We start from the raw sequence: 26,926 nt of genomic DNA on the forward strand, positions 1-26,926 counted from the left end.
CGTATATATGCGGATCTAGAAGAGCAATTCCGCCCTTCGAAATTTTTTCGTCTCATGAAGCTGCACATGTCCTGTAGATGAAAAAAAAACAAACAAAAAAAACGCCTCGCTTGTCGCCGGTGTGATGTAATGTGATGTGTGATGTGTAATGTGCAGCGTAATGTGTAGTGTACCAATGCAAATGAGTCGAATATGATATGTGTATGTCGAGACACCAAAAACCAGGGGGATTATCGTATCATACCATATCGTACCATATTATATCATGTGTACCCTTCCTTCCCTTTTCCCCTCTCTAACACCGAAAAAAAAGAAAAAAATCGTGGTATCATTGTTGAAGAAGACCGAAAAGAAAACACCATACGTAAGAAGAGAGGTATGTATGAGTGAAGAAAGAAATAAAACCCTAAACTCCTCCTCCTCACCATAGGAACAAGAAACATCCATCACTCGCTGAAATCAGTAGGAGTGGACGGGAAACTGGGCTCCGACTTGCGCTTCATCAACTTCAGATTATGATCCACTCCCACTCCCAGCCTTGGCGGGTCCGTCAGTGTATTCTGATCGGACTCAGGCCGGCGGTCCGAGTCAGATGGGAACGGGAAGCCCTCGTGGATCGTCTCCTCGCGGTGTTGCTCCGGATTCGTTGCTCTCCTACGCATGCTATGCCAGCCATTAGGGTTGATGCCGTCTCCACCACCGCTACCGACGCCGTTAACGCCGCCACCACCTCCAAGGCCGGTGACGCCCTGACTGCCAACGCTTCCGTGATGCGAGTCTCTATTCAAGGGCCGCGCCTTACCGACGGAACCAAAGTGGACAGGGTGCCAGGTTTGCGCGTGAGGAACGTGGTGGGGACGGTGTCCATCCAGCGGCATGGCGGCCCTGGGCGGCCCTGGATGGAGCAGAGCGCCAAAGATCTGGTTGCCAATGTCGTTGCTACGTTGGCGCCAGTGACGCCTGCGGCTCGTCCTGCTGGTGGTGCTCCAGGCATCACGGCCAGTACTCATGGCAGACGTGTGTGAACGCTGTCTTTCGACCCCGTCGTCCTCGGAAGAGCTGCTGTTCAGCTCCTTGGGAAGGACAATGGCACGGTCAAGGCCGTAGGGAAGACCACGATGCCGACCTCGGATCAGCGTCATGATAATGAACACCTTTCCTGTGGTGCTGAAGATGGCCGATAGAGAGGCGTTACCAGTGGAAAAACCAAGACTCATGCCGACTGTACCGTAGGCGCTGATAACCTCAAACATGAGCGCGAACATATCGGTGTCGCCGTCCATGATCCGCGTGCCTTCCGAGATGGCGAGCATGAAGAAGAAGAGAGCAATAAACCACAAATCGAAAGAGAGCTGGCGACGCAAATGCGAGCCGATGTAGGACAAATCGCTGGACGGAGAAGCCGATTCCTCCTCACCTTCAGGATTGTTGTAAATGCCCAGAGACTTCTCCTCGTACACGTTTGTGCGACGGATCGACATGGCGATGGGGAGGACACTGATGTACATCATGATCATGTACGACACCTTGACGGCCGGGTGCAGAACCGCGAGGTTGATGCAGGAAAAACCAGCTGTCCTCGTTGAGGCTGCCTCGAAGAGCCCATTGAGGACCTTGATACCGCCAGGTAAGGCGTCGACAGGCCCAGATCCCAAGTCCAGGACGACGAAGAAGACAACGTCAGCACAATTGAGCCCGATCAGAATGAAAAGGAGCCACCACGTTGCCCCAGACGGGAAGAGGAGAATGAAGCAGCGACGAGGATGATCAAGCAGAAATCGCACTTCCTCGTAGAGGCCCGAGTCGCGCGGTACGACGATGGACATGACCCAAATGATAAACCGCAACATGACGGGGAAGCCGGTGTTGCCAATGATGATGAGAAAGATCATCAACAGCAAGGGCCAGACAGCGGTATTGAACGAGTTCATGCTGTCGGGGGTCAAGGTAAGGCCCAGATCCATGAAAGCAGAGTTCGCGGTGAAGAAGGCCCACCAGACTCTGCTTTGGCCAGCCTGGTCGACAACCTGACCCCAGCGGTCCTCATGGAGGATCCACGGCAGCAAACCGACAAGTCCCAATAGAAGGAAACCGAAGAAGTAGCAGAGAATGATCTTCTGCAGCAACTTCAAGACACGGTACTCGATACCTCCCAGCTCCTCGCGTTGCTCTTCCGTCAGGTCGTGGAATTGGGAGTTGCGTCCCAGTGTCGGTTCCCAGCTGAGGTAGGGCGTCGGCTCCATCTTGTCTTTGGTAAAGGCCGACCTCATGGCTGAGAGCGATGGGCGCCTAGACATTCTCGAATTTGACCGCTGCAGTTTGGGGTCTGCCTCCTCGTCACCACGGTTCCTGGTAGGGGCCCGTGTGTTCTTCCTGAACTTGAGATGGTTGAGTTGCGGCACGAAAGAGTGGGTGAAAGTCTTGGCATCGTCGACAAAATCTTCCGTCAGCGTTTCGTATAACTTATTCCTGTCGGGCTCCTCGATGGTGATGGCTTGTGCGCGGCCATTGAGCGTCACCATGGGCGTAGGTTGAGCTGGCTCGCGGTCATCCTCCTCGGCAGAATCATCGACCCGTCTAGGCTTAGCGCCTCGTTCCATGTCTCTTGGACCGGGAATTCGAAGCACCTCGTCGTCTCGGTTGCGCTGTCGCTCAAGAATGGCGATATGCTCCTCGTCCGACCGAGGAAGCTTTATCGCATCCAAGCCAAGTCCATCGCTCTTCTTCACGGTGCCGGCGAACCTGATTTCAGGCTGTCGACGGGTATCTTCGGGCTGATCCGGATCTCGCTGATCGGGGGGCGCGCGGCTGTCGTACGTGGGCTTCTGGAACGAGCCCAGCAAGATGCCGTCGTTCGTCATGCGTGGACTACCAGAACCGTGCATGACGGTGATCTCTCGGCCAGCAACACCTCTTTCCGCCTGTGATAGAAAGTCGGTCCGCATCTGCGATTTTGACTTTGAAATCGTGCCTCTCCGCTGCTTGGCGTCCTGGACAATGGTCTGCAACTTCTTTTCGAACCAATACCTTCGTAGGGAAACCGTGTAATAGCCGATTGATATTGGGTTAGTGAGCATGGCAAGCAAAAAGATGACGGCCTGGGAAAAGGTGTTGATCAGGTTAACATCAATGGTGTTGAGGCCGCCCTGGGTACACGCCCCAGCAGCGAAGAAGAGGGCGTCGACATAGGCGATTTGACCCCTGTGGGAGGCGTAAATAAGAATTGACCCGACTATTGTGAGGCCAATAATGAGGGTATCTATTCACAGTTAGCATGGAAACAATGTTCAAGGGGAAGGGATAGGAACTTACAGTGTACTGTTTGATACTGGAAGTGGCCTTCGGTCATCAGTTTCCTGGGCCGAAAACCAATATGGTGACATATCCACGCCCATTTCTCCTGGGCTGTACTGCGAAGTCGTTCCATGGTGGGCGACAATCGCGGGAGGTGGTATTATGGTGAAAATGTGCCCCTGAGTGGTGAAGGATGTCGTCAGGCAATAAGGGATAGGGGACTGGGGGTTGGAGAAACAAGGACGGAGACGGCACCGGAATCGCCTGAAATCGACGCAGAGGCCGAAACGGCAAACGGTGATGTGCCTCTGGGAAGCTACTAATATCCTGTCCTGCCAGTATGTAGTAGAAGTAAGAGATAGAAAAAAAAAGAGAAGGTCGATCGATGTCTCGGCGTGTCAGGGTCTGCTCAAGGGTGTGGCAGGGTGGCGTGGTGACAGACGGTTGGGAGATCAACGAAAAGGATTACTGGATTAGGACAACGGCATCAGAGCATATGTCATGGAGGGGCGGATCTGGGGTATTTGAGGGAGAAGAGCAATTGAAATAAAGAATGATATAGGTAGGAGTAGGGTAGAGGTAGCAAGGGTCCAATGATAAGGTCTGGGGCGGGTCGGGAGACAGAAGGAGGAGGGAATTGAATTGGTATGAAGTAATGGTATTCACTCGTCCTATAGAGTGAATACGAGAGGCTCCAGTTCAGTCGTCGCTTTTTGGTGGCTTCGACTGAAGAGATGAAGACTAAAAGTTTCCGTTGCCGTTTCCAGTCCAGGGGGGGGGGGGGTTTGGCCGAGAAGGAAGGTGCGTGCGGGTGGCAGGAATGGAGACTTCAAGTTGTGGACAGGACTGGACCAGCAACCGAGGGCTTTTTTTTTTCTTTCCTTGTCTTATTTCCGGACCTGGGGCTGATTTTAAAGCCCTCAGAGGAGTTTGTTTTGTGTCTCGGATGGCCTCAGAGCTGGTCGAGGCGCAATCCGAATGTTGACTTGACCCGATCGTCAAAAAAGTTCGATGAGGACGAGCACACCACAGCAGAAAGCAAAGTGGTAGGCACCGTTACTTACAATGCCAAGCAAAAGCCAAGAACAAGACCCAGATGCTACACTAGATTCCAGAGAAGGCCAACAACTCGGAGCGAAGAGAGTGTCAAAGAAGGTTGCCGCCAAGCCCACAGGGGCGGGTGACGGTAGAAGAAGGGAAGCACTCCGTAAACCGGTCTTTGCAGGGTTGGTGGTGTTGAAAATCGGGTGGTCCCAGCCAAGAATCAGGGTTATTGCTGGTCGACTGATGGAAAAAGCCGATGGAGAAAAAAGTTCGAATTCTAGCCTGTCGGAGGGGGCTGGCGAGTTGCATCAAGCGGGTCCACAACGGCTCAAGGGTGCGCTAGCGCATGCATATATAACACTCTATAGTCCCGCTTGTTGAACCATGAAGTCGAGCACTGTTCCAGTTTCAGGAAGCACGTGGGGTTTGTAACGAGTCGTGAGTTGATACAGTAAATCTGATTGTCAAAGAGGGGGACGAGAAAGAGAAAGACAAGTCAGAAAGGGTACTCGTGGGATGTAAAGGATCTTGGGCTCCCGGGTCAACAAAGAACACATCCGGGGCTTTATGACGGGGAACGACGCCGGCGGGGTGCCAAATTGAAAAGAGCACAGACTGTCACTAGTGTAGGTACCGCAAAGACTCGGGCCATTGACTTTCAACTTTCCTGGAAAATTTTAGGCATAGTCTTTTAGTGTAGGTACTGTAAGCATACTGCAACACATTCACGCCCACCAGCAATTGTATGCAGGACAGTGATTTTCAATTTCCCCACCCTCCAGCGCTCTTGAAGATAAGTGGGAAAGGGCAGGACATCAGAAAAACGGAATCTACTATGCTCCGGAGAGGCAATACATATCCCCCTCTATTTTTGGCGAGTAAAACATGTATAGAATCGTGCATATGTATGTCTGATTATGTCTGATTTCCAGTCAAGTTGAAAGTTAATGGCCCGAGTCTTTGCGGTAGTGTACATTGACAAGGGCCGCATGAGCCACTATGTATGTAGCGCACACTACACATCAGTCCTTAAAAGTTTGTTAGCGCCATACACGCCCCACATCTTCTTACAAGGGGGTAACAGGGGGGGTTGCAGGGCGGGACTGGTCTATCTACGAGTTCTGATTGGTTTAAATGGCCTGATTCCAAAGTGAGAATCGGTTGATAGGAGGGATTCAACCACCCATACACAAACCCTCGCCTCCAACGAGAACTACTAGAATTACCCGGCACACCCTCTATAATCAGTATAATCATAGGGTATTAATAGGGTACTTTCAGCGGGCTGTTACATTCCCCGTCTCCCCTGCTTAAAACCCCTGTCTGTAGGTACCAAGCTAACGAACTTACCAGGGCTGATGTGTATATTCGCTGTTCGCTCCTCTTCCCCGTCCCCAACCCCGGCCAAGCAAGGGCCAAGCATCATCGAGCCATGGTGGAGATTTTACTAAGGCATCCCTCCGGGACTGGGGGTGGCTTAGGCCTCGCACAACCCGAGCCGACGGGGGGGACTTCAATAGGCAAAGACCACCATTGCCGGCAAACCTCACCACTCCACGACAGTCACCGTCAAGGTCATCCGCCGAGCCGGTCATCGTCGGGCACACAATGACATTCGAGTCGACGGTGATGAGTCAGTTCGGGTTGGCTGGCTGTGTGAAACAGTGACCAAGCTTGCCAAGTAATAAACCCAGGAGGATCCCCCAGAGACACCGGGCCATCGACTAGTCTGCGGGTGATGACTTGAAGGTCGGGTCGGGTTTAAAAAAGCGAGGTTACTTGCATTCATCAATGGCATCCAATAGCGATTCGAATCTCAATCTCTTATCAAGGAGATCAGCAAAAGGCCGAAACACTGCAGTTTTCCCTTTGCATATTGACTGAAGGCATAAGGTTGTGACGCCGCTAAACAACCTTGGGAGTTGGAAACCCTGGAAGGAGACAAGCAATCTCATCAAACGGCAACGCCGCAGCGGCAGCGGCAGCAACCGGAGTGCAGGTCGGGTTTGATAGCAATTACCTAGAATAGCATCCTTGCAAGCAACCGCGGAAAAGGCTGAGCATTGCGATGCAAGCAGTTGGGCTGTGGAAATGGAAGCGACGGAAGCTGCAGTGAGCTGACAGGGTTCGAGCGATCTTGCGGTCAGCAACTTCCACCACTTTGTTTTCACGGGCAGTGAGGTTGACAAAGGCTTTCATTGACGGCGCATTGCGCGATACTCATTCGTTGTACATAGAAGGTTCCTGGGTACAAATTCTAGACCACAGGAAAGAGTCCGGGGTTGGTGGAGATGGGACTCACTGGTCAAGCGGCGTCGACGACGACCACCTCGTCTCATCACTGTTCAGATGACACGCTCCCAATGCGCATCACACGCATCTACGATGGCTTAGTTGCCGCTACCCCTCATCCAATGTCAAGGAATTTGACTGCAGTTGAGCCTAACCTCCACAATGATCATCGACAATTTTGGAGAAAGGAAGCCTGAATGATCCAACTGTTCAGGGAAAATACATGTCTGACACAATGCTATTTGATCAGTTGACAATTGACAATGGGAGGCCAAAGATTCAAAGTCGTCTCGAGTACACAGTCAAAGGAGCCTCCGTCCTTCCTTTCTCCCTCGTCGGGTTCAGTAGATTCAATTCACCTGTACAGCCAACAAGTGGAATCCGGATGGAAGGGAAGCTACATCTGGGTACACTACAACCTCATACGCCCCTTCCATGCACACTCCGACCCGTTTCACAACCGCGGGAGGCGCAACCTGCGCACCCAGCTTTAAATCCCGAAGATCATGGTCCAATCGCCAGCCTCTGATTTCCGCCAAGCAAAACTTGATGTGGAAAGACCAGCTTGAATGAGCATCCCTGATATCTCCCGGGTTTATTGTGTAGCTAAACCCTCTAAGTACTTAAGGTTGAGAACGGTGGTGCCAAGCTTTTCGTCCATTCACGTGTAGAATACAAATGTACTATGCATACACCTTTCTTCTCAAATGACGTTCGACAGTCCCTCTACCGGTTTCGGATTTCAACTGCCGTACGGGAGCTCTGACAGGCTACCAATCGGACGGCTCGTTTATCTAAGCGATGACTTTTTTTTGAGATGCTAAGCTGCTGTGTGTGTCATGTGTGATTAGTATGCTCTGCAGACGAAGCCTTCGCTGTCACACATTTCCTCCTAGTATTTCTTACATACGATGGAGAAGCCAGGACTGTGACTCGATGGGCGGGCCACTGAATGGTCACTGAATGGTTTGTGAACTCTCCTGTACTTCTACTCACTTTCCTAGGTATCACCTAGCATAAGCAACCTGATGTTGGTTCGATCTGATTACCTACCGACAGGAGATTCTGGTCTGATCTGCCAGGGCTTTGCAGTTGCTGGAACATGGTTTTCACGAGACTATACCGTACATAAGCAGATGCATACGTAGCATTGAAGAAGAGAAAGAAAAAAAACTGAAAAGAAAGAAAGAAAGAAAGAAAGAAAGAGCAGGTTCTTCCCCCCTTCTTTACCTATGTACACTATAGCCGAGCAAAGAAAGTCTAGACGAGAAGCAAGAACATTAACATTGGTTCCGCAATAAGTACTTGCAAGTGCAACTAAAAGATCAATGAAATCTCGATCCAAAACTCGGATCAAGACCCGGATGAGAAACGATTTGCAGACGTCTGTTAACCACATATGCAGTAACTCCATGGCGGAGTATACATAAGCTTACTTAGTTCGCTTAACAGCATTTGTGGCAGTGTTTGTTTTGTATACATGTTACCCGAGTTCTCTGGTTGCCTCATTAGGTGTAAGTCAAAGCGAGTCTCTAATGGGAACACGGAGAATTTAAAGTTGGAGTTCACATGTCAGCAGGACTGACTGTTCGCGTAAACGTGCTACTGGCACTTAGGTGGGTTACCGAAGTATATTGATTAAAAGAGGGATTGAGCCATATTCGGTCATCATCGTCGGTAACTGAATAGTCTTTGAAGTGGAAGTTCAAGAAACTCAGACAATGAGGAAGTTTCGACAAAGTCCCGACAAAGACAAAATCCTAAAGAAAGGCGTCCGGCTAGTGGAAATCTTCCGCCAAGTTGCCTTTAGAGCTTCAATGTTCATTGAACACCAGCGCGTACACCATATCTCAGCGCTGGACGCTGACCAACTCCATGACCTTGGCACCCCATTTCTAACAAGAGAACCCCCTCTTCATATGGTATCCGAACCCTGCCGCACAACGGACTCAACCAGATCGGACGACCGTAGAAAAAAAAAACCATAGATTTCTTTTACCCCGGGGATTTATCATACATGTACATGGTATACACAGCGGTCGTCTGTCCCCTCTTCTCACAGATCCCGGCTTGTCTCTCATTTCGAGGTCACTGTAGCTTCCTCAACCAAAAGGGGAGGGATATCCCGTAAGTCTCAGTGAACAATCCCCTCCCTCACTGACTCAATCCAGCATCGCACATTCAGACCCAGAAAGATTTAGTTCTTCTTCTTGGACTCCTGGCCCTTCTGCTTTCCACCACCACCACCAACACCGCCCGTCAAGCCCTTACTGCTCAACACCTTCCTCATCTTCTTCCAGGCAAACACGTACTGCTCAACACTGCCCATGTCGTGCTTGGGCTGGCGCATGTACATGAGCTTGGCGCGTCTCGCGCGCTTGGCCCGCCTCTTGATGATCTCGATGCCCGCCACGTTCTTGTTGTAGATCTTGTACCACATCTCGACGCCGACCTTGCCGAGGTGGTTTCTGAGGAGGATCGCCGTGTCGATGCCCGAACGGCGGATGGCCAGGCACACGCCCGCAAAGGGTTCGCCGCCGCGACGGTGCGTCACCATGAGCACGTCGCCGACGCGGGCGGCATGGCGCGCCTTGGAAAAGAGGGCGGTGCGCGCACCGGTCGGGTCCATACGCGCGATCTGCTGCTGGGTCAACAGCGGCATCGGGTCCGAGGGAGGCTTGGTCATGAGCGGTGGCAGCTTCGAGTTGGCGATTTTGAAGGCTTTGGACTTGGTGACTACGCTCGAGGGAGGAAGGGTCGTCGGGCTCTTGGGGGGTGTGAAGACGGCGAAAGCGGTGCGAGTCTTTTTGGTGTGCTTATCGGCGATCCTGACTGTTGGAGTACAAGTATAGGTTGGTTAGTCATTGTAGGCAGAAGATCGGATGACATGTATGGTGAGTGACGTGAGGCCGTACAAAAGTTGTGATCGGGCAGGGCGCCGGTAGACTGGGTGGTGGAAGCAGCGACGGCTGTCGCATAGCCCCGGACGAGGGACTGGCATAGGCCGGCCTTGAGGCAGCCCAGAGGCCGTCGGGAGAGCGGTGCTGTCACGTTCATGGTGTGTTGTCGTGTGCGGTGTCCCGGACTCGGAGTCGGACTCTCTGGACCGCCAGAAGTGGAATTGGCGAAGCAGTGGCAGCTCTCCTCCACGGCCAAAGGTCGAATTCGCGGGACCCGGGGCGGGCAGGCTGCACAAGACGTTGGAAAATGGATCTTCGAGCAGGACCCGTACTGGCTCCCGATTGGCCTTGTGCAAGGTACACGGCCCATAAAAACGTGTAGTGACCAATCACAGACCTGATTTTTGGCTACAGGGGTGCTACTTTTTGACGGCGGGCTGTCTTGCGCTTTTCCCTTGGCGACAATCCCCTCCACGCCTCTCTTGGGTCCGCTCGCACGGTTGGGGTCGCGAATTCAACATCGAAGAACCACTTTTATTTACATCCGTCCGCCGGTTCCTGTCTCCAGTCGACTCCGGTCTCTGGCCTCCAACTCCCCCCGACTCTCCTCTTCGTCCTCCGTCCCCTCCGAGTCCGGTCGCGTCCCACTAACTCCGATCGACCGCACATCAACATGGCCGGCAGAGCTCCCCAGCATGCCCTTCGGGTAGGGTGCAGGGCAGTCCCCGAGGCTCTTTCGAAGCCCGCGCAGCAATCCAGATGCTTGTCGTCGACCGTACCTCGCCAAGGCATGTCCTCCCAACCAATCTGTCGCCATCTGTCGCTTTGTCGCTAAGAGCTCGATACGCAAATGCGCTCAAACGCGCTCGGCTTCATGGCAGTTACCACATGACTGTCTTCATCCAGGCTTGCTAACACCTCCTCCGCCTACAGCCACCTACCCCGTCGTTTCCTTCAACAAGACCTCGTCCCCCGAACTCAAGGAAGCCCTCGAGACCCTCCGTGAAAAGGTCATTCTTCCCACCTACCTGCCGCCCGAACTACGACAGAAGATCTTCAACAAGAAGTATGAGAAGGAGCTTGCGCACGATCCCGTCACCATCCAGATCGATGGCCAGCCCCAAAGGTTCAGCTACATCAACATGCTGACGGACATGCCCAACACCCCCAAGAACATCCGGGCCGCCCTCCTGAGCATGAAGAACGGCGGTGACTTTGCCAACCTTTCCGGCCTCCTCGAGGGTATGCACCGCGCGAACCGCAAACTCCCATACTGGCTCTCTGCCCAGATAGTCCGGAAAGCATGCAAGGCCGGCCATCTGCAGCTCATTCTCAACATGGTCCGCGACGTCAAGCGCACCGGCTTCACTCTCGAGCGCCACGAGACCGTCAACGAGCTCCTGTTCTGGATCCAGCGTTTCGCGTGGAAGAGCGACTACAGCGAGCCAGAGACGCGCAAGGCGCTTAGGGAGGTTCAGGAGATTCTGGACGCGCTGGAGGGCGACGAGAGACACATGAGCAAGGACCGCAAGAGGCAGCAGGCCCTTACGAGGTTCCCGTATCACCGCGACCCTCAGTTCCTCGCCGCCAGGCTAAACTTGACGGCCGAGCTCGCTGCTCGCCGCGCGGTAACCGGACAGACTTCGGAACAGCAGCTCAACAGCGCCAACGACGTCAAGAACCTGGTCAAGTATGCCGAGCAGCTGGTGAGGCTGTGGCCCGCAGACAAGGCCCTCTTGGACATGTACACGGATGAGGCCTACGTTGCCAGGGTCGATCTCCGGTACCTCATCAAGCCCCAAGTGCACCTTCGCTATGCTAGTTTCACTCTCCAGGCCTTGAAGAATGCGGCCAAGATTGTCGGACAGCTCGGCCATGGCCCGCTGGCGGCGCAGTTGATCAACAGGGCCACTGCTGTCGAGGCTGAGAGCCAGTTGGCCTATGCCAAGGTTGACGACGGCATGGCCGGCCAGAAGATTTACGAGATGGTTGTGGGTGGAAAGAAATAAACGCTTGTAGGCAATGATTAACAGAACGAGCTGTTTCCCCATGTTTCTCTCGTCATACTCTCGCGAGGTATGGTACGTATAGGCGACTAGCTTTGTATATGTAGGATGTATGACGGACTGTAAGATACCATGAGTTGACAAATGGCACAAAAAGTAGACAAGAGAACCCTGAAACTTTTTTTGTTTCATGAACGATACCCAACTACCTGCTATGTACAATAAACCGTCTGTCGCTTTTTTCCTGTTTGTTTGTTTGTTTATTTGTTTATGTTCCCTCTTTCTATCCCGACTATGGCAGAACGATGTACTTTTGCAAGTGCTCGGGGATCGCGCCCAAAAGGTTCTTCTGCTCCAACCACTTCCTCGAGAACAACCGGTCCGCATACCTGTAGGCACCATCGCACAGCATCGTCACAACCGTCGATCCCTTTCCGAGCTTCTCCGCAACCTCCTTAGCCGCAACAACGTTGAGGGTCGAGCTGGCGCCAAGGTACAGACCCTCCTCGTCCAGACACCTGTACACCATCTCAATGGTCTTCTCGTCGCTAATGGTCATGGATCCATCCACCAAGTCCACATCCTGCTTCAGGTTGTCGGTGATACGGCCCTGGCCAATGCCCTCGGTGATGCTCGACCCGCTGCGCTCAATCAGCTTGCCGCCCGAGCTGAAGTACGAGTGCAACACACTTCCGGGAGGATCAGCCAAGAAAGCCTTGACCCTGCCGCCCGAAATCTCCTTTAGATACCTCGTCGTACCCGCAAACGTTCCACCGGTGCCCGTCGCGCAAGTGAAGGCATCGACCTTGCCTCCCGTCTGCGCCCAGATCTCGGGGCCGGTCGTCTCGATGTGCGCCCTCCGGTTGGCAATGTTGTCGAACTGGTTCGTCCACACGGCATTGTCCAAGCGCTCGGCGTGCCGGCGCGCCTGGTGGTTGTAGTTCTCCGGGTTCTCGAACGCGACGGCGGGCACAGGGTACACCTCGGCGCCCAGCAGGCGGAGCAGGTCGATCTTGCCCTGCGACTGCGTGTTGGGCATGTAGATGACGAGCTTGTAGCCCTTGGAGCGGCACACGTGCGCCAGGCCGATACCGGTGTTGCCGGCGGTTCCCTCAACGACAGTGCCGCCTGGCCGTAGCAGGCCGCGCTCCTCGGCGTCCTTGACGACGTACAGGGCCGCGCGGTCTTTGACGGAACCGCCGGGGTTCATGAACTCGGCTTTGCCGAGGATCTCGCAGCCGGTTTCTTCAGAGAGGCGGTTGAGGCGGATGAGCGGGGTGTTGCCGATAGCTAAAGAGGTAAAGAGGTGAGTGTTGGTGGCATGTTCTTTTCTTGAGAGGAATTGGTGTTAGAGAATGCGATTCATAAGGGAAGCATACCTCCGGTCAAGCCCTTGGCAATACCCTGCGCCTTGGAGACGTTAAGGAGGTATTGGGAGGGCTCTTGGGGCGCGACCGCGGCCATCCTCCGGAGAGAGGTGGTCGCAAAGGTACGGACGCCGTGACGGAACATGGGGAATCGTATATGCAGGCAGGCAGGCAGGCAGGCAGGGAGAGGAACGAGTGCGCGTGCGCTACAGGGTAAAGCAAGATATGCAGACAATGGTCACGCAAAGAACAAAAGAAAGAGAGAGAGAGAGGAAGCCAAATAACAACAACTCCTTTCAACCAGAAAAGAACGACTAACGACTCGTAAGTTTCCAGTTACGGAAGCGTGGGGGGGCCGATGGAAGTACCGAATGACGGAATCCGGGTAGTGGGGCCATCCTCAGCTCTTAGTCTCGAAACCGGGCGGCCGGGCGGCGATTATCGGACCTCGAGATTCCCGCTGTCACTGACCTCCTCGCATTGTGATCTAGGTACACTACTTACATACTTGGGAAGAACACAGTGAACAGCCCAACAGCAGCTGAGCGAGCGGTCAACGTACCAGCAACAGGGAAAACTCCCGTCGGGGTAACTGCACCAAAAAAAGGAACATGAACACAAAGCATGAACCGTGGGGTTCGGATTTCAGCAACATGTTGATTGGTCGCCCTGATGATCAGACAGGTGATGCCAAAAAAGTTATAGCGGGGAAGGGAACAATCCCAGAGCATGTAAGTCGGTAGGCGAGGTAGGTACCGCACACTATACTTAGAGGGAGGTCGGTACTCTACACTAGTGGAAATTTGGAGATGGTTCAATCTTCAACCAAACAACATCAACACATCTCTGCAAGGGGAAATTTATCACCACGCGTCGTCATTCAAATCAGCAATACACGAGTTTCCACAACGGGCGCATCTATATCTCTATACATGCCGAATATATACGATCCTGTAACTTCTGTTCGGCGTTTCAGCAACTCGGAATCAACATCCGATACCATCAATATTTTTATTAACGTCTTCCCACGATGAAGTGGTAAAACGCGACGCATCGTTAGACAACCAGTTACTCTGCGTTCTCGTAAAGTGGGCGACATTGACGGCAAAAATGACCACCATAGATCTCAATCGCGATCCCAATCACAAACACCCCGACTTGCCCGTCCCGAACGAGATCACCGAAGAAAACTGGAGCGATTCCTCAGACGATAGCGATGTCGAAAGTCCCAGCATCGGCGAGGCCGCACAGCAGCCGCAGCAGGTGGAATGGCTTGCCACGTCGCGCGCGAAGCGGTCCACGGCCGGCAACCGTATGAAGTCGATGCTCGCCAACGAAGAGCCCGCCGCCGAAGACTCGGATCTCGAACTCCTCTTTGCCGAAGACGACGACGACGCTGGCTTTACCGACGAGGAAAAGGATGACGCGTCCGATGTCCAGATGGACTCGTCCTCAGACGACGAAGACGACAAGGACGGTGCTGCCGCCGACGATCTCGAGGGTGAAAAGGAGCTGGAGCGCCAAGCAAGGGAAAAGAGGAACGCGCAACGGAAGAGGAAAGCTCAGGAGGCTATCCCCATGAAGTTCAGGAAAAAGGTTCGCATCGAGCAGCCACCGTCAGCCACGGGAGAGAGTGCCACCGGAAGTCCCGCGCCGTCGACGACAGGCACTCCTGCTGCCTCCTCTGTCCGGCAAGGACCGACACCACGCCCGCCTAGACCCAAGAAAAAGTCGGAAAGGACGAGTTGGTTGCCGACTCCGGCCGATATGCCCACGCGAGCGTCCGAGCGCAGGACGACCAAGATGAGCAAGGAACAGCTTCATCAGAAGATGATCGACGACGAGATTCGCCGGAAGAAGCTGATGGAAAAGATGGAGAAAAACGCAAAGAGGTTAGAGGCCTTGAAGAAGCCACCAATGACACAGGCGGAGCGGTTGGCTGAGGCAGCTCTGGTGGAAAAGAGAAACGAGAAGAGCTTGAACAGATGGGAGGAGGCGGAGAAGGTGAGGGAAGAAGAACGCTTGAGAAAGATCGCGGCCTTAAACAATCGCAAGCTGGACGGTCCGGTAGTCACTTTTTGGAGTGGTATCCAGACGTTGGAGGAAGGACAACAGAAACACGTTGGCAAGATGGTATCCATGGAGGAGAAGCCGGTCAGGAAGAAGAGGCAATCTGTCAGCGCTACTCTTGCTGCTCAGGAGGCGGCTGAGAAAGAGAAAGCAAAGGCTGAGGAAGCCTCCAAGCAAACACCATTGACTGAGAAGGGAGATGACAAGTCGGCCGAGGCGGCAACCAAACCGGACGATAAGGTGGAGGCACAAGCGGAAAAAGCAGTTCCATCAATAGCATTGCCCGAACAGCCACAAAAACCAATATCGACTCCAGACGTTGTTATGAAGGATGCGCCCGAACCACCACAACCTCCACAACCATCTATACTCGCACCTATTCGAGGACCTATGGCCCCGCCGCCTATCCCTTCTCCGCCGCCGCTCGAGACTAAGCCTGCGCCTTCATCGGGTGTTCTAGCTGCCCCCGTCCTGGCCCCACCAGGAGGAGTAGCACCCCCTATGCTCGATGTCCAGATGCCCGGGCTAGCATTTCCATTTAGTAACGGGATGTCAAACGTTCTTGCGCCCCCTAACACTACTTCGCCTCTTTCAATGCCTCCGTCTTCCGGGAGTTTGAGCACCCTTACGCCTGCGCCAGCTCCAGCTCCCACTCCAGCTTTGCTTTCTGCGCCGGTGACGTCGGTCCCTACTACCACTCTCAGCTTTGCGCCCACACACATCCCAGCACCCGCAACCGCACCTGCTCCTGCTGTTGATAGGCCTCCTCGTGATCTGCCTTCACCAGCTACTACAGTATTAACAACTACTATTCAGACTAAGCAGGCACCGACGCCTCCTTCTTCGCAGTCTGCCACTGTCAGCTCCGAGAAACTAGACAAAGAGGAGAAATCAGCCGTACCACGAAAGGACGACAAAGCTGAACAGGGTGACAGGGGCGAAGAAAGTAGGAAAGAAAATAAATCTGACATTGCGAATACGGGACCGAATCGGCCCCAGGAAGGGTCAACAGTGCCCACTGATCAACCCGCCGCTGAAGGGGGGGAAGAAGGGAAAACGGTCAACAAAGTTACCCGTAGTTGCATCATTCTCCAGAATTTTGATGAAGCCGCCATCAAGGACAAGCAAGTCCAGACGCAGATTATCTTTGGGAGGAGGATGGAGAAACTTGCCAGTGAGTTGGGCCCCATTTGCTCATCAGCATTCTTATTTCGTTTAGTCACTAACAATCACCAAAGAACCCGCCCACCCTCCACTCTGCGTTGTAACTGGCCATCCAGCCCGTTACCGGGACCCCAAGACTGGTCTCCCCTATTACAACGCCTATGCCTATCGCGAGATCCAGCGCGTGCACAGGGGTGATTACAAGTTCAGTGCGCTGTTAGGAGCATACGTAGGCAGCGGGACGTACGCGGCCAAGGGCGTGCCAGAAAGGTTCTTGAACCCTAACGGGAAGAGGTCGACACCAAAAGAAGATCCAGCAGTTAAACTAGCCAAGCTGAAAGAGGCTCAAGAAGCGGAAAAAAGAAAAGAGAAGAACAAAGAGGCTTTGGAAATGGAAAAGACCAAGGAGATTGAGGCTGGGGATAAAAACCTGGATAACGTCCAAGCCACTGAGCTGCCGCCCCTGAGGCAACCGAAGCTACCGCAGCTGCCACGAAGAGCAAGTGGCACGGAGGTGACTAGTGCTATCAAGGCGAGAAGCAAGAGCAAGGAGACGACGAGGCCGTCTGAGCCGAAACGGAAGACGTCGACGTCTTCGTTGCCAGCGACGATGACAGGGCCGGTGGTTCAGGCTAAGCTGGAGCCGATTGAGGGTGTTGCTCTTCCACTTAAAGCTACTAGCGCTCCTGCACTTACACCTACTCCTAAGCCAGTGGCAGCGGCAGCGACGACGACAGCAAACCCATCATTATTACCACTATCAACGCCAACGCCGCCACTACAAACTCAAGCGCAGTTCAAGCTAGTGGATGATGATGTGAAGACACAGACACAACAGCTACCAGTGAAATCGACTTCTTCATCAAATTCACAGCCAACACCCCAGGCATCACAACCACAACCACAACCACAAGGCCAGCAGTCTTTGACGGTTCCTGCTCCTGCTCCAAATCAAAATACCGCTGCGGCGCCACCCTCTTCAGCAGCAGTAGAAGCCCCAACTCAACCACCACCAGCCGATGACGACCCAGTCAAGTCAGTCAACTCAACTCAGCCGTCACAGCCTCCTCCTCCTCCTCCTGCTCAAGAAGCAGCTCAAACACCCGTAGCAGAGACTCGCTTCCTACCCGCTCCTGTGCCGGACATGTCATAGCGGGGACATGCCGCATTGTACAGGGGGACGCCTGGAAGGAAGGAAAGGAGTTGGTTAGATATCGTGCTGAATTGATCACGATGAATTGATCACGATGAGTTGATCTCGATGAGTTGATCTCAATGAGTTGAGATATGTAGATATAGTTGTCTAGTATGGGAAGTATGGGAAGTGGTGTACTACTAGTGTACTACTATCGTTGTCGCGATTGTTGCTTGTTGTTCAAAACATGGATGGATGGACAACCAAAAAGTAAAATGTAGGAGTAAGAGTAAGAGTAAGAGTAAGAGTAAGGGGTATGATGAGTATCGATCGACAGATAGATAAATAGATGGGAGTAAAGGTGAAAAGAAGTACGTCAAGTAAACACGGAAGAGAGACAGAGAGAGAGAAAGGGATGAGCACAGAGAGAGAGAAAGCGATGAGCAACCTACCTACACTAAGAAAGACACGGACAGACGGGAAGGGAGGGAGGGAGGAAGACTCAGAGTACCTACCTCACTACGCTACTGTACATGTGCATGTTCTTGTTGATTATGCTCTTTGTTGTAATGAGATGAGAATACCCAAGTCTAAATAGTAAATAGTAAAAACAAGGAATTAAATGACATCACCTCATACGCAAAATCACCCACTTTGTCACGACATTGGTTGTATGTGAAAATTTGCTTGCCTCCATCCATCATGAATCAATGCTGACTTGACTGACTGACTGTACATCGATCGATTGCTACGTTGCATTCAGTTCTGTGTTCATATCCCCCCCGCGTATTTAACGCAAACTTTGACTGGTCAAGGCTGTATGTTGCTCATCACAATGGGATTTATATGTATGTTGAGAATCACATGCAAAATCCAGTGATTTTTTCGGTAATGGCACACTTCACAATACGCCAAGCCATGTGTGAAATGGAGTTGAAAGAAAAAAAGAAAAAAAAAAGAGAAGAAAAAAAAGAACCTCGAAATGAAAATCGATATTCCAAAAGCAAATCGCATTCTCTTCATGAATCTCCCATGTGGAAGGGGTCAAGTTTCCGGAAGGAACAAAGCGTTATTAAGAAATTCTTGAATCCAATATGATGGTAATAGTAATATGTGCGAGCACTAACGGACAGAGCCTTGGTCAGATAAACGAATGAACACCAGAAAGTCTTCCGCGCGCAGACCTCGGTATGATGCCGGCGCGGTTTCTTGATACGTTCAGTCCTTTTCCTGACCCGAGTTGTTGGAGAGAAAGGCGGCTCCTCTCTCTGATCCTAGGGAATCAAGCACAACCACAACCATAAGCCAACCTAGGTCAACCCAGTTGAGTCTCCCTCTCCCATCCCTCACATCTCCAGTCTTCTTCCTCGCCCCTTGAACCAAAAGGAAACGGCCTGGCCAGGTACGCTCGGCGATACCTCTCCTTTGTGCGATGGCGCCAGGTGAAATCGTTTTCCCCACAATGCTCACAACTTCCCCCTCCCTCCTTTCCCTCCCAACTCCTCAGCTCCGTCCGTTTGGGTATCTCGGTATGCAGGGCTGTCGGCTCGTCACTGCTTTGATTGCACTCTAGACAATGGGTAATATCGAGGCGCCCTATGCCGTTTAGATGTCGATCTGTGAATGCCTCCCTTTGCCATCCCCCTTCATTTCATGGTCGCTTCCGGATTGTAACAAAAAAACGGGGCCGGCGGGGCCAAAAAACATTTCTCACTGCAGGAGTATCCCGGTCTCACAGAATCAAGCACTTCTTGTCCCTTTTACTTGTCTTTTTCTGAGGCGGCTCCAGTGCCGCAACGATGGCCTAAAAAAGTGGGTGTCAGCTTCGGGCAACTTCACCACTCACCGACAATAGCCGTCCTGGGAATGGCCTACCTCATCAAACACGTTCTTGAGACCTTCCTGTGTCAGCGCACTGCACTCGACGTATTTGACGGCGTCAAGATCCTGGGCAAGCTTCTCTCCCTGCTTGAACTCTATCATTGACTGCTTGCGCTGGGCAAGCTTGTCCCTCAGTTCCTTGTCGGAGCGCAAATCCTTCTGCGTTCCGACAATGAGGAAGGGCACGCCGGGGCAGTGATGGTTGACTTCGGGGGCCCATTTCTGGGACACGTTTTCGAACGAGGCGGGCGATGCAACGCTGAAGCAGATGAGGAAGACGTCGGTCTGGGGGTATGATAGCGGACGTAAACGGTCGTAATCTTCTTGTCCTGCTGTATCGAACAGGCCGAGCGTATAGGGCTCATCACCGATCCTGAAGAGGGGGGTGGCGCATATCAGCTAAAGTCCAGATGATAAAGAATAGAAACGGGTGGGCGTTGGCTTGTGCTGCATGGGGTGCCTGCGCGCATTGATGGGATCGGGTAATTGGAAGAATGGGCAACGTACATGACGGTGACGGCATAGTTGTCGAAAACTGTCGGCACATATTCCGAGGGGAACTTATTCGTTGTATAGCTGATGAGGAGACATGTCTTTCCAACGGCACCGTCACCGACGACTACGCACCTGCGGATAATGGTTAGCCTTGTGTTGCTTTGTCTCGCACAAAGCGATTGCGGACCGGGAAATGGGACATGCATCCCAAAGGTGCGTGTAAGTGAAGTCAGGCAGAGAGCGGAGCGGTCTAGGCCGTCACCACAGCAGCGACAGTCGGGCGCCTGTAGCACTCTCTCTATAAGGGGTGGTTTGTTTTGGCATACTTGATAGTTCCCGTCACCATGTTGACTGATGGCGCCCCAGACGGGTTGCAGGACGAGTCGCGGGCTTGATGCTAGGCTAAGAGCTCGACGACGGAGGTGAGAGAGGATGGAAGGAGCGATGCAGCGAAGCACTCTCCTTATCCCGCGCTGTGATCAACGGTGAATCGGTGTGGGCGACGGCGGAGTGGAGTCGAAGGGATAAGACGAAGCAGGACGACTGGGATGGATGGCGGATGTTGATGTTGGCGGCCGGGCACCTTTGGCGGTAGGGGACCCGGTGGTGGCAGTAGTAGTAGTAGTAGTAGTTGTAGCAGTAGTCCTAAGAATGGGTGGAACGGACAGAGTGGTCGATGACGGAGGGAGGGTTTGCTGCTTGGGGGAAGAGAGCTGGAGTTGGATGGCGGGACTAGGTAGGTGTGGAAATCGCAAGGTTGTAGAGGTAGCACAGGAGAGAGAGTGGGCGCGAAGAGGTCGTAAAGAGAGAGAAACCTGGAAGGGGTGCAAAATGTCAAGGCACCTAGGTAGCTTGCCAGTAGAAACCTCTAGGTTGGTTGGTAGTGTAAGACTGAAGCTCACTGTAGGCGGCGGACGGACGAGTTGCGGTGGATAGGTAGGTAGAGAGCGGAGGGAGTGATGGAGTGGACGGGATGGAATGGGTAGGTAGGTAGGTAGGTCGGTAGGTCAGGTAGAGTAGGTAAAATGGCAGGTGGATGGAGGACGGTGGCCTGCCCGGGTGGACGGTGGAGGACCTATGAATGCCCGGCTGCCCTGGCCTTGCAATGGATTGGACGGATTGGATGGGGGGGAATGGGGGGATGGGGATCCGACCGCCAGTGACAGAACAGCGATCAGTTGGTCTACACTATTGTATGTATTGAGGCGTAACGTAATGCCAGATAGAAGTCCAGACAACGATGACAGGGCGTGATTGATGCACAGCAGCACTCTGCACTCCAATGTGCTAGGTAACGGGAAGTAGGGCAGAGGGTTCCGTTATGTATCAGCAAAACAAGCGACCACTGCCACCTTCGGACGAGTGTAATTGGATGTTGAAATGACTCGGGACTTTTTTGCCCAGCAAAAGCAAATAAAACTGCAAGAAACGAGGAAATAAATATGGGATTCGGCAATTTGCTACCAGGGCTCCGTGGTGGTCGGTCCAGGTGGTGGTAGTGGTTGTGGGCTTAGGTTGATGTTGTCGTGGGTTTGGCAAGTTTGTTGCGCATCAAACCTAATCGATCAGCCTCATCCAAAGTCGGAAAAAAAGACGGAGGAAAAAAGTGACAGAAGAGAACGCCGGCTTGGGGGCCTTCGAGAAGTGCGAGTGCGTACCTTCGACAGCGGGCAGGAGGGATGGAAGCTCGAACCTGGCAGGTTGCAGGTGCGCGCGGGAAGGGCAGCGCACTCGTCCCGTCGGCAGGAGAGACAAAAAAAAAGGACCAGTCGGAGGGACGAAGTGCCTTTGCGTTTTGGTATTGGAGTTGGTTTCGTTTACGTTCAGGTACGGCAGTATGAACGCCCAACTATTATTTTTCCCCACCTAACACCTAGGAGCTCAGTTATTCGCACCCCGCACCTTCCGTTTACACGCCCAGTACTTACACTTGCACTTACATCCTACAACCTTATGCTCGTACGTCGTATTCAACTTTCTATTACCATATATTATTAATACTCTTATATTGCAACTACGCTATACTTATAATAAAATAAACCAGAATAATATGAATACACCTAACTAGAACTTCCTATACGAGGATTTTATTTATAATGATACTCTATATAAAGCGCCGCTTATTGAGTATAAATCCGATTTAAGTAATAATAAGGTTACTAATTTCTTTATTAAATAAGTCCGTATTTGCGAATTCGATGATACTATAACTATTCTTTAGCAATATCGTAGGGATGTTCTTAATCGCTATATAATCGTAGGTACTTCTCTCGCAATTAGTTGAAATTTTATTTAATTAAAATTAATTTTATTCGAAGGAATTATATTACCTTTAAATTAGGAAAGTAATCTTTACCAATAGCGTTAAATTACTTATTTAATTTTATTTTAATAATACAAATTGCGCTTCTACTATTATATATTACCTCTTTATAATCGGGGAGTAGAATATAGAACCCTATAGTAAATATAATAATTCGTACAATTTTAGCCCTACTAATATTTACTTCGTCCCCCGTAGAAACTTTTTGAAGTGAGTTTATACTAATTGCATATATTAAAATTGTAGTAAGGACTACACATACTGTAAAGGTACGTTAGAGAATAATTTGAGAACGAGTAATAGTAATATATTAATTATATAATAGTAAAAGAGGAATAGGATAAGGCGGAAATGAGAAAGAAGATAGGCGAGTGGTAGGGTTTGATAGATAGTTAGGTAAAGGAAGCGCTTAACGTTAAGTTAGTTAGAGTTTCAAAGGTAGTTAATATAGAGTTGGAGTCTCGCTAGTAGTTAAATTAGTATAATTTTATTAATTCAGGTATAGGGTTTATAATTCTCTATTAATATACTTTGTATTACATTATTAAATTTTATTTTTATATTATTTTATATAAAGTTATAAATGTAAAAGAATTTAAAATCTTTTATATGATAATCTATTCTTAATATTTTTTTTTAAAAAAAAAAACTTATATAATAATATTTATGGAGTTCAGTCTTAAATATTTATAAAATTGAATTTTCTAATAATATTAATAATTTGATAAATCTTACTAAATTTCTAAAAAAAGTATACTAAGAATTATTTATATAACTATTTTTATATATAATATTATTACGTTTATTAAAAATAATATTTCTATATATTTTCTATTACACTCTAACTTTCCTTATTATTATAAAATAAACAATTGAATTTCTAATATTATTTTAAACAAAATATTTAAAATAAAAATTTTAATTTTAATTTTATATGTTAAATATTATTATAATTTTTTAATTATATATTAGATTTTATTTCTTAATATATTTTAAATTATATATATTTTATAAATAAATTAATATAAGGGTTAGTTTTATTAATAATAGTAAGTAAAATAAATTAAAGAAAAATATTATAAAAAGAAGAAAAGCTTCTAGCTAGCTGCTTATATATAGTACATATATTATATAATTGAATTAAAATATATATTATAAAGAAGTTTAAATATAATAGGTTAAATATACAAATTATAAGAAATATAATATAATAAGGAAGTTTTTAATCGTTTAATTAATTTAAACTATTATTATAAATTTAAACTAGAGTTTATAATATATTTAGAACCTTAGGAAATTCCCTATTATATATATATATAAAAAGTTACTTACCCCCTTTTTATATCTATATTTTTATTATATAAAAAAAGGTAACAAAGTATTCTTTATCTCTCCTTAACCTTCTATTTTTATATTAAAAAAAAGGTCCTTCTTATTTCCAAACAGTTCTCATTTTGCAATTTCAAGACTTATTTTGCAATTTTAAGATTCAATTCTATTTATTTATTATAATGCCGAAAGTAGTATAGAATCTCAACGACCATCTCCCGTAGATTAAGGAGATATACGAGAAGAATACTCTAGTATCAGCAATCTTATACAAACTCCTCCGAAATTATAGTATTAATACTACTTGTAATACAATTAATAGATTTCTTTAACGAAACGATATTGTACGTTAATAAGAGCGGACTTTATATAATAATAAGCTAAATTATAGAGTAAGAGAATTCTTCTTTCAATTATACTTAAATAATAAAGACCTTCTTACTTAACTACAGTAAGAAGGGTTTACTATTATATAAAAAGGCTTGGAAGATATTTGATATAGATTTAGTATTTATAAAGGTTAAATCCGGATACCCTTAAGGATTAGTTAGCTGAATTTAAATATATTTTTAAATTATTAAACAATAATAAAAGCGAAGCTCCTATGCGGGAAATAAGTAGATAGTAAATTTATTATTATATTTATTAGCAATTTGAAATTTATATACTATAGTAAAAACTATTTGAAATTTCTTGAAAGTTCTATCCTGAATAGATTAAAGAGCATATAAATCAAATATAGAAATAATATAAAAGATAGATAATATTTAGGCCGAACTATATATAGTATATTAATAATTATTATAAATTATAGAACTTCGGGATTGAAATCTATAAAGGTATTAATACTTATTTAAAATTTATATTATAAATATACGTAGGAGTCTCTACGTTAATATAATAATTTTTTTTAAAATAGTAGATAGAGGTTATTAAACAAATATATAAAAATTATTTATAATTATATAATTAAATTTAGGAAAGGAGGCGATCCTCTTCGTTGGATATTATTAGTAGCTCTTATAAGGATTATAGGATATTTAACGCCTTAAATTTTAGAAGATCGCCCGGGATTATATTAAAATTATTGAGCGCTACGAGAATAAAAATAAAACAATTCTCTATATTGTAGGTTAAGGATGAAACGCGTTACTTATATACGAAAATAATTTTGAATTGCCCTTTAATTATTATTAATCCTCCGGTAGAAGTATTAATAATTAACTAATTAAAAATTGGTAAAAGTAACTTTACAATGGTCAGATAGGAAAGTAAATAGTAAATTCATATTAATTATTTATAATTAAATTTAATTTAATACAATTTAAAACTATTTTGAAAAATTATATATATAGGGTAATTTTATTAAGGGAAACATCCCTAATTAGATTACCTTATTATATATCTTTATATTAGATATTCGAATAAGTATTTATAAATTTGTAAAGTATTAGAACGCTTATACTATTCGCGCTTAGAGTAGAAGATATTATATATATATAAGAAAGTTATATCTCCTCTACTATAGCCCTAATTTAGAGGAGGTAATAGACTATATATATAAAGTTAATTAGGATTATTAGTATATTTTTAAAATAATAGTCGATTTCAATCCGTTCGACTTTAATAAATATTTACCTGTAAATATATACTATAAGTGCATAGAGATTATATAAAGTTTCTAGAAGAGAATAATAAACCCTCCTTATTACTTATATTTCGAAGAATATTTTTACGTTAAAAATAAATTTTGGGAGGATTAGAATAATAGGAAGAATATAATACTAAAATTAATTTCTTATATAATACGAGGTTTATTCTATTTAAAGAAAAGGTTAGAAGCTGAGGGTATTAATTTCCGTTAGATTATATAGTTAGCCCCGGACGAAGATAGTAATATAGATATAGACTTAGGAGAATATAAGGGAAAGGAAGATAATTAAATATATTAAAATATTATGTATATTAGTAGGATATATATATAAATATAGTATAAAATAATTCTATTTTACCTAATTAAACTAATTTATAACTCTATAAACCTTTTTGTAAATAATCCAATATAATTTTTAAAAGGGATATATAATTCTAAATTATAAATTCCTTTTCTTTATCTTCTATCCCTAATATCTTAAATTATATTCTTTCTATAATATTAAGACTAGAGAATTATAAATTACCCTATTAGTAGATTTATTTAGGCTTAAATTATTTTAATTATTACTCTCTTTTCTTTATTAGGAAAAATATCTACTTAGATTGTAAAATAACCTTTACGCGGGTAGAATTATTCGAAGATAATTCTTTTTACACAATAATATTAACTACGGATTCTAATATTTCTTCCTCTTATTTATAAATTATATTTATTATATAATTAGTCTAACCCTCCTTATAATATTCTACTTTATACTAAATTCTATTTACCTATTCTTATAGTATACTCCCCATATTGGGCACTTCCGGTTTATAAGGCCTACCCCCTCCTCTCTCCCGGTTTTTACTTTCTATTATTAAAGTAATTGTAGAGATAAGAGAGTATAATATTAATATAATAAGAAGAAGAAATATAATCGAATCTATCGATATAAAATAATATATTATTTATTATATTAAAGTGAATAATAGTACTATTATAATTAAGGAGCCTATTATTATTAAATGTATTTAGTTTATAATTAAAAAAGAGTTCTCAAAATACAATTATACCGATACTCTATAAAATTTTATCCGCTACTTTATTAAGAAATACAAATTTAATAAATTTAACGATACTAAGAAGATTTGGGAAGAGATTAATAATTTTAAAATTATAAATATAACGGATTTTATCAATTAAAATAAATATTATAATTCGTATTAATTTCTTTAACCCTAATAGAAGGTTATTACTTTATAATATTATATAAAAGATTCTAAAGAACTTTAATAAGAAGTATATTAAGAGTAATTATAGTAAATTATATTTTATTTATTTAATTTGAATAAAATTTAATAAAATAACTTCCAACGACGGTATTTAAAATTTAATAATTATATAGTATAAGAAACGTATTTATAATATTTAGTCTTAACTAGTTTTAATAAGGAAGTATTCGATAATAGTATTTTCTATTATAAGGTTATCTTTCGAAAATAATTCTTATTCTACTTTAAATAAAGATCCGTTCGTATTGGAGAACGAAAACTATATTGCCCACCCGGCCTGGAAACTACGCGAAATAAGCGTTATTAAAATAGAGCCTAGTAAAGAGCCCCCAGTAATTATTGTTTCTTATAGGGTTATTGCTATTAATATAGTAAATACTAGAGCTTTACAACCGAATCTTATTATTTATAAGATAGGTATTATTAAAGTAGAGTCTATTAAAAATCCGTAGCTAATTCTTATTATTCGTAAGATAAGCGTTATTAAAGTAGAACCTACTAAAGTACTACCCTTTATTATAACCGCTCGTATACTAACTAATACTAATACTAATATGGATAATTTTAAAGAGGAGAACCTATTTACGAAAGAATATAATCCTTTTATCAAGGAGTAGGCTAGAGTATAGGAAGGCGAAGTATTTATAGATAAGGATAAGTAAGTATTATCCGAGTATGTGTTTAATATTATAAATAAT

The 26,926-nt window shown here is 46.8% G+C and overlaps 6 protein-coding genes across 6 annotated transcripts; 2 read left to right on the forward strand and 4 right to left on the reverse strand.

Moving 5' to 3' along the window:
• Positions 1 to 446: 446 nt before the first annotated feature.
• On the reverse strand, positions 447 to 3,427 carry NEUTE1DRAFT_62439 (uncharacterized protein; the record flags this gene model as incomplete). The annotated part of the gene is made up of 2 exons (XM_009852305.2): positions 447 to 3,259; positions 3,313 to 3,427. The coding sequence occupies 2 exons, from the start codon at positions 3,425 to 3,427 to the stop codon at positions 447 to 449; spliced, it is 2,928 nt and encodes a 975-aa protein (XP_009850607.1).
• Positions 3,428 to 8,603: 5,176 nt separating this feature from the next.
• NEUTE1DRAFT_129431 (uncharacterized protein) lies at positions 8,604 to 9,706 on the reverse strand (the record flags this gene model as incomplete). Its single annotated transcript, XM_009852306.1, has 2 exons — positions 8,604 to 9,462; positions 9,546 to 9,706. 2 exons carry the CDS (start codon positions 9,685 to 9,687, stop codon positions 8,828 to 8,830), a joined length of 777 nt encoding a protein of 258 aa, XP_009850608.1.
• A 375-nt stretch (positions 9,707 to 10,081) lies between these two features.
• On the forward strand, positions 10,082 to 11,729 carry NEUTE1DRAFT_62445 (uncharacterized protein; the record flags this gene model as incomplete). Its single annotated transcript, XM_009852307.1, has 2 exons — positions 10,082 to 10,339; positions 10,464 to 11,729. The coding sequence occupies 2 exons, from the start codon at positions 10,204 to 10,206 to the stop codon at positions 11,537 to 11,539; spliced, it is 1,212 nt and encodes a 403-aa protein (XP_009850609.1).
• NEUTE1DRAFT_116836 (cysteine synthase) lies at positions 11,694 to 13,142 on the reverse strand (the record flags this gene model as incomplete). The annotated part of the gene is made up of 2 exons (XM_009852308.1): positions 11,694 to 12,826; positions 12,916 to 13,142. The coding sequence occupies 2 exons, from the start codon at positions 13,046 to 13,048 to the stop codon at positions 11,829 to 11,831; spliced, it is 1,131 nt and encodes a 376-aa protein (XP_009850610.1).
• An 871-nt stretch (positions 13,143 to 14,013) lies between these two features.
• Positions 14,014 to 17,290, forward strand: NEUTE1DRAFT_121912 (uncharacterized protein; the record flags this gene model as incomplete). Its single annotated transcript, XM_009852309.1, has 2 exons — positions 14,014 to 16,147; positions 16,254 to 17,290. 2 exons carry the CDS (start codon positions 14,014 to 14,016, stop codon positions 17,288 to 17,290), a joined length of 3,171 nt encoding a protein of 1,056 aa, XP_009850611.1.
• Positions 17,291 to 18,850: 1,560 nt separating this feature from the next.
• NEUTE1DRAFT_81132 (cell division control protein 42) lies at positions 18,851 to 20,686 on the reverse strand (the record flags this gene model as incomplete). Its single annotated transcript, XM_009852310.1, has 4 exons — positions 18,851 to 19,076; positions 19,148 to 19,526; positions 19,661 to 19,780; positions 19,975 to 20,686. 4 exons carry the CDS (start codon positions 19,992 to 19,994, stop codon positions 19,005 to 19,007), a joined length of 591 nt encoding a protein of 196 aa, XP_009850612.1.
• Positions 20,687 to 26,926: the final 6,240 nt, after the last annotated feature.

The sequence above is a fragment of the Neurospora tetrasperma genome, assembly GCF_000213175.1.
Source record: "Neurospora tetrasperma FGSC 2508 unplaced genomic scaffold NEUTE1scaffold_3, whole genome shotgun sequence".
Lineage (NCBI taxonomy): Eukaryota > Fungi > Ascomycota > Sordariomycetes > Sordariales > Sordariaceae > Neurospora > Neurospora tetrasperma.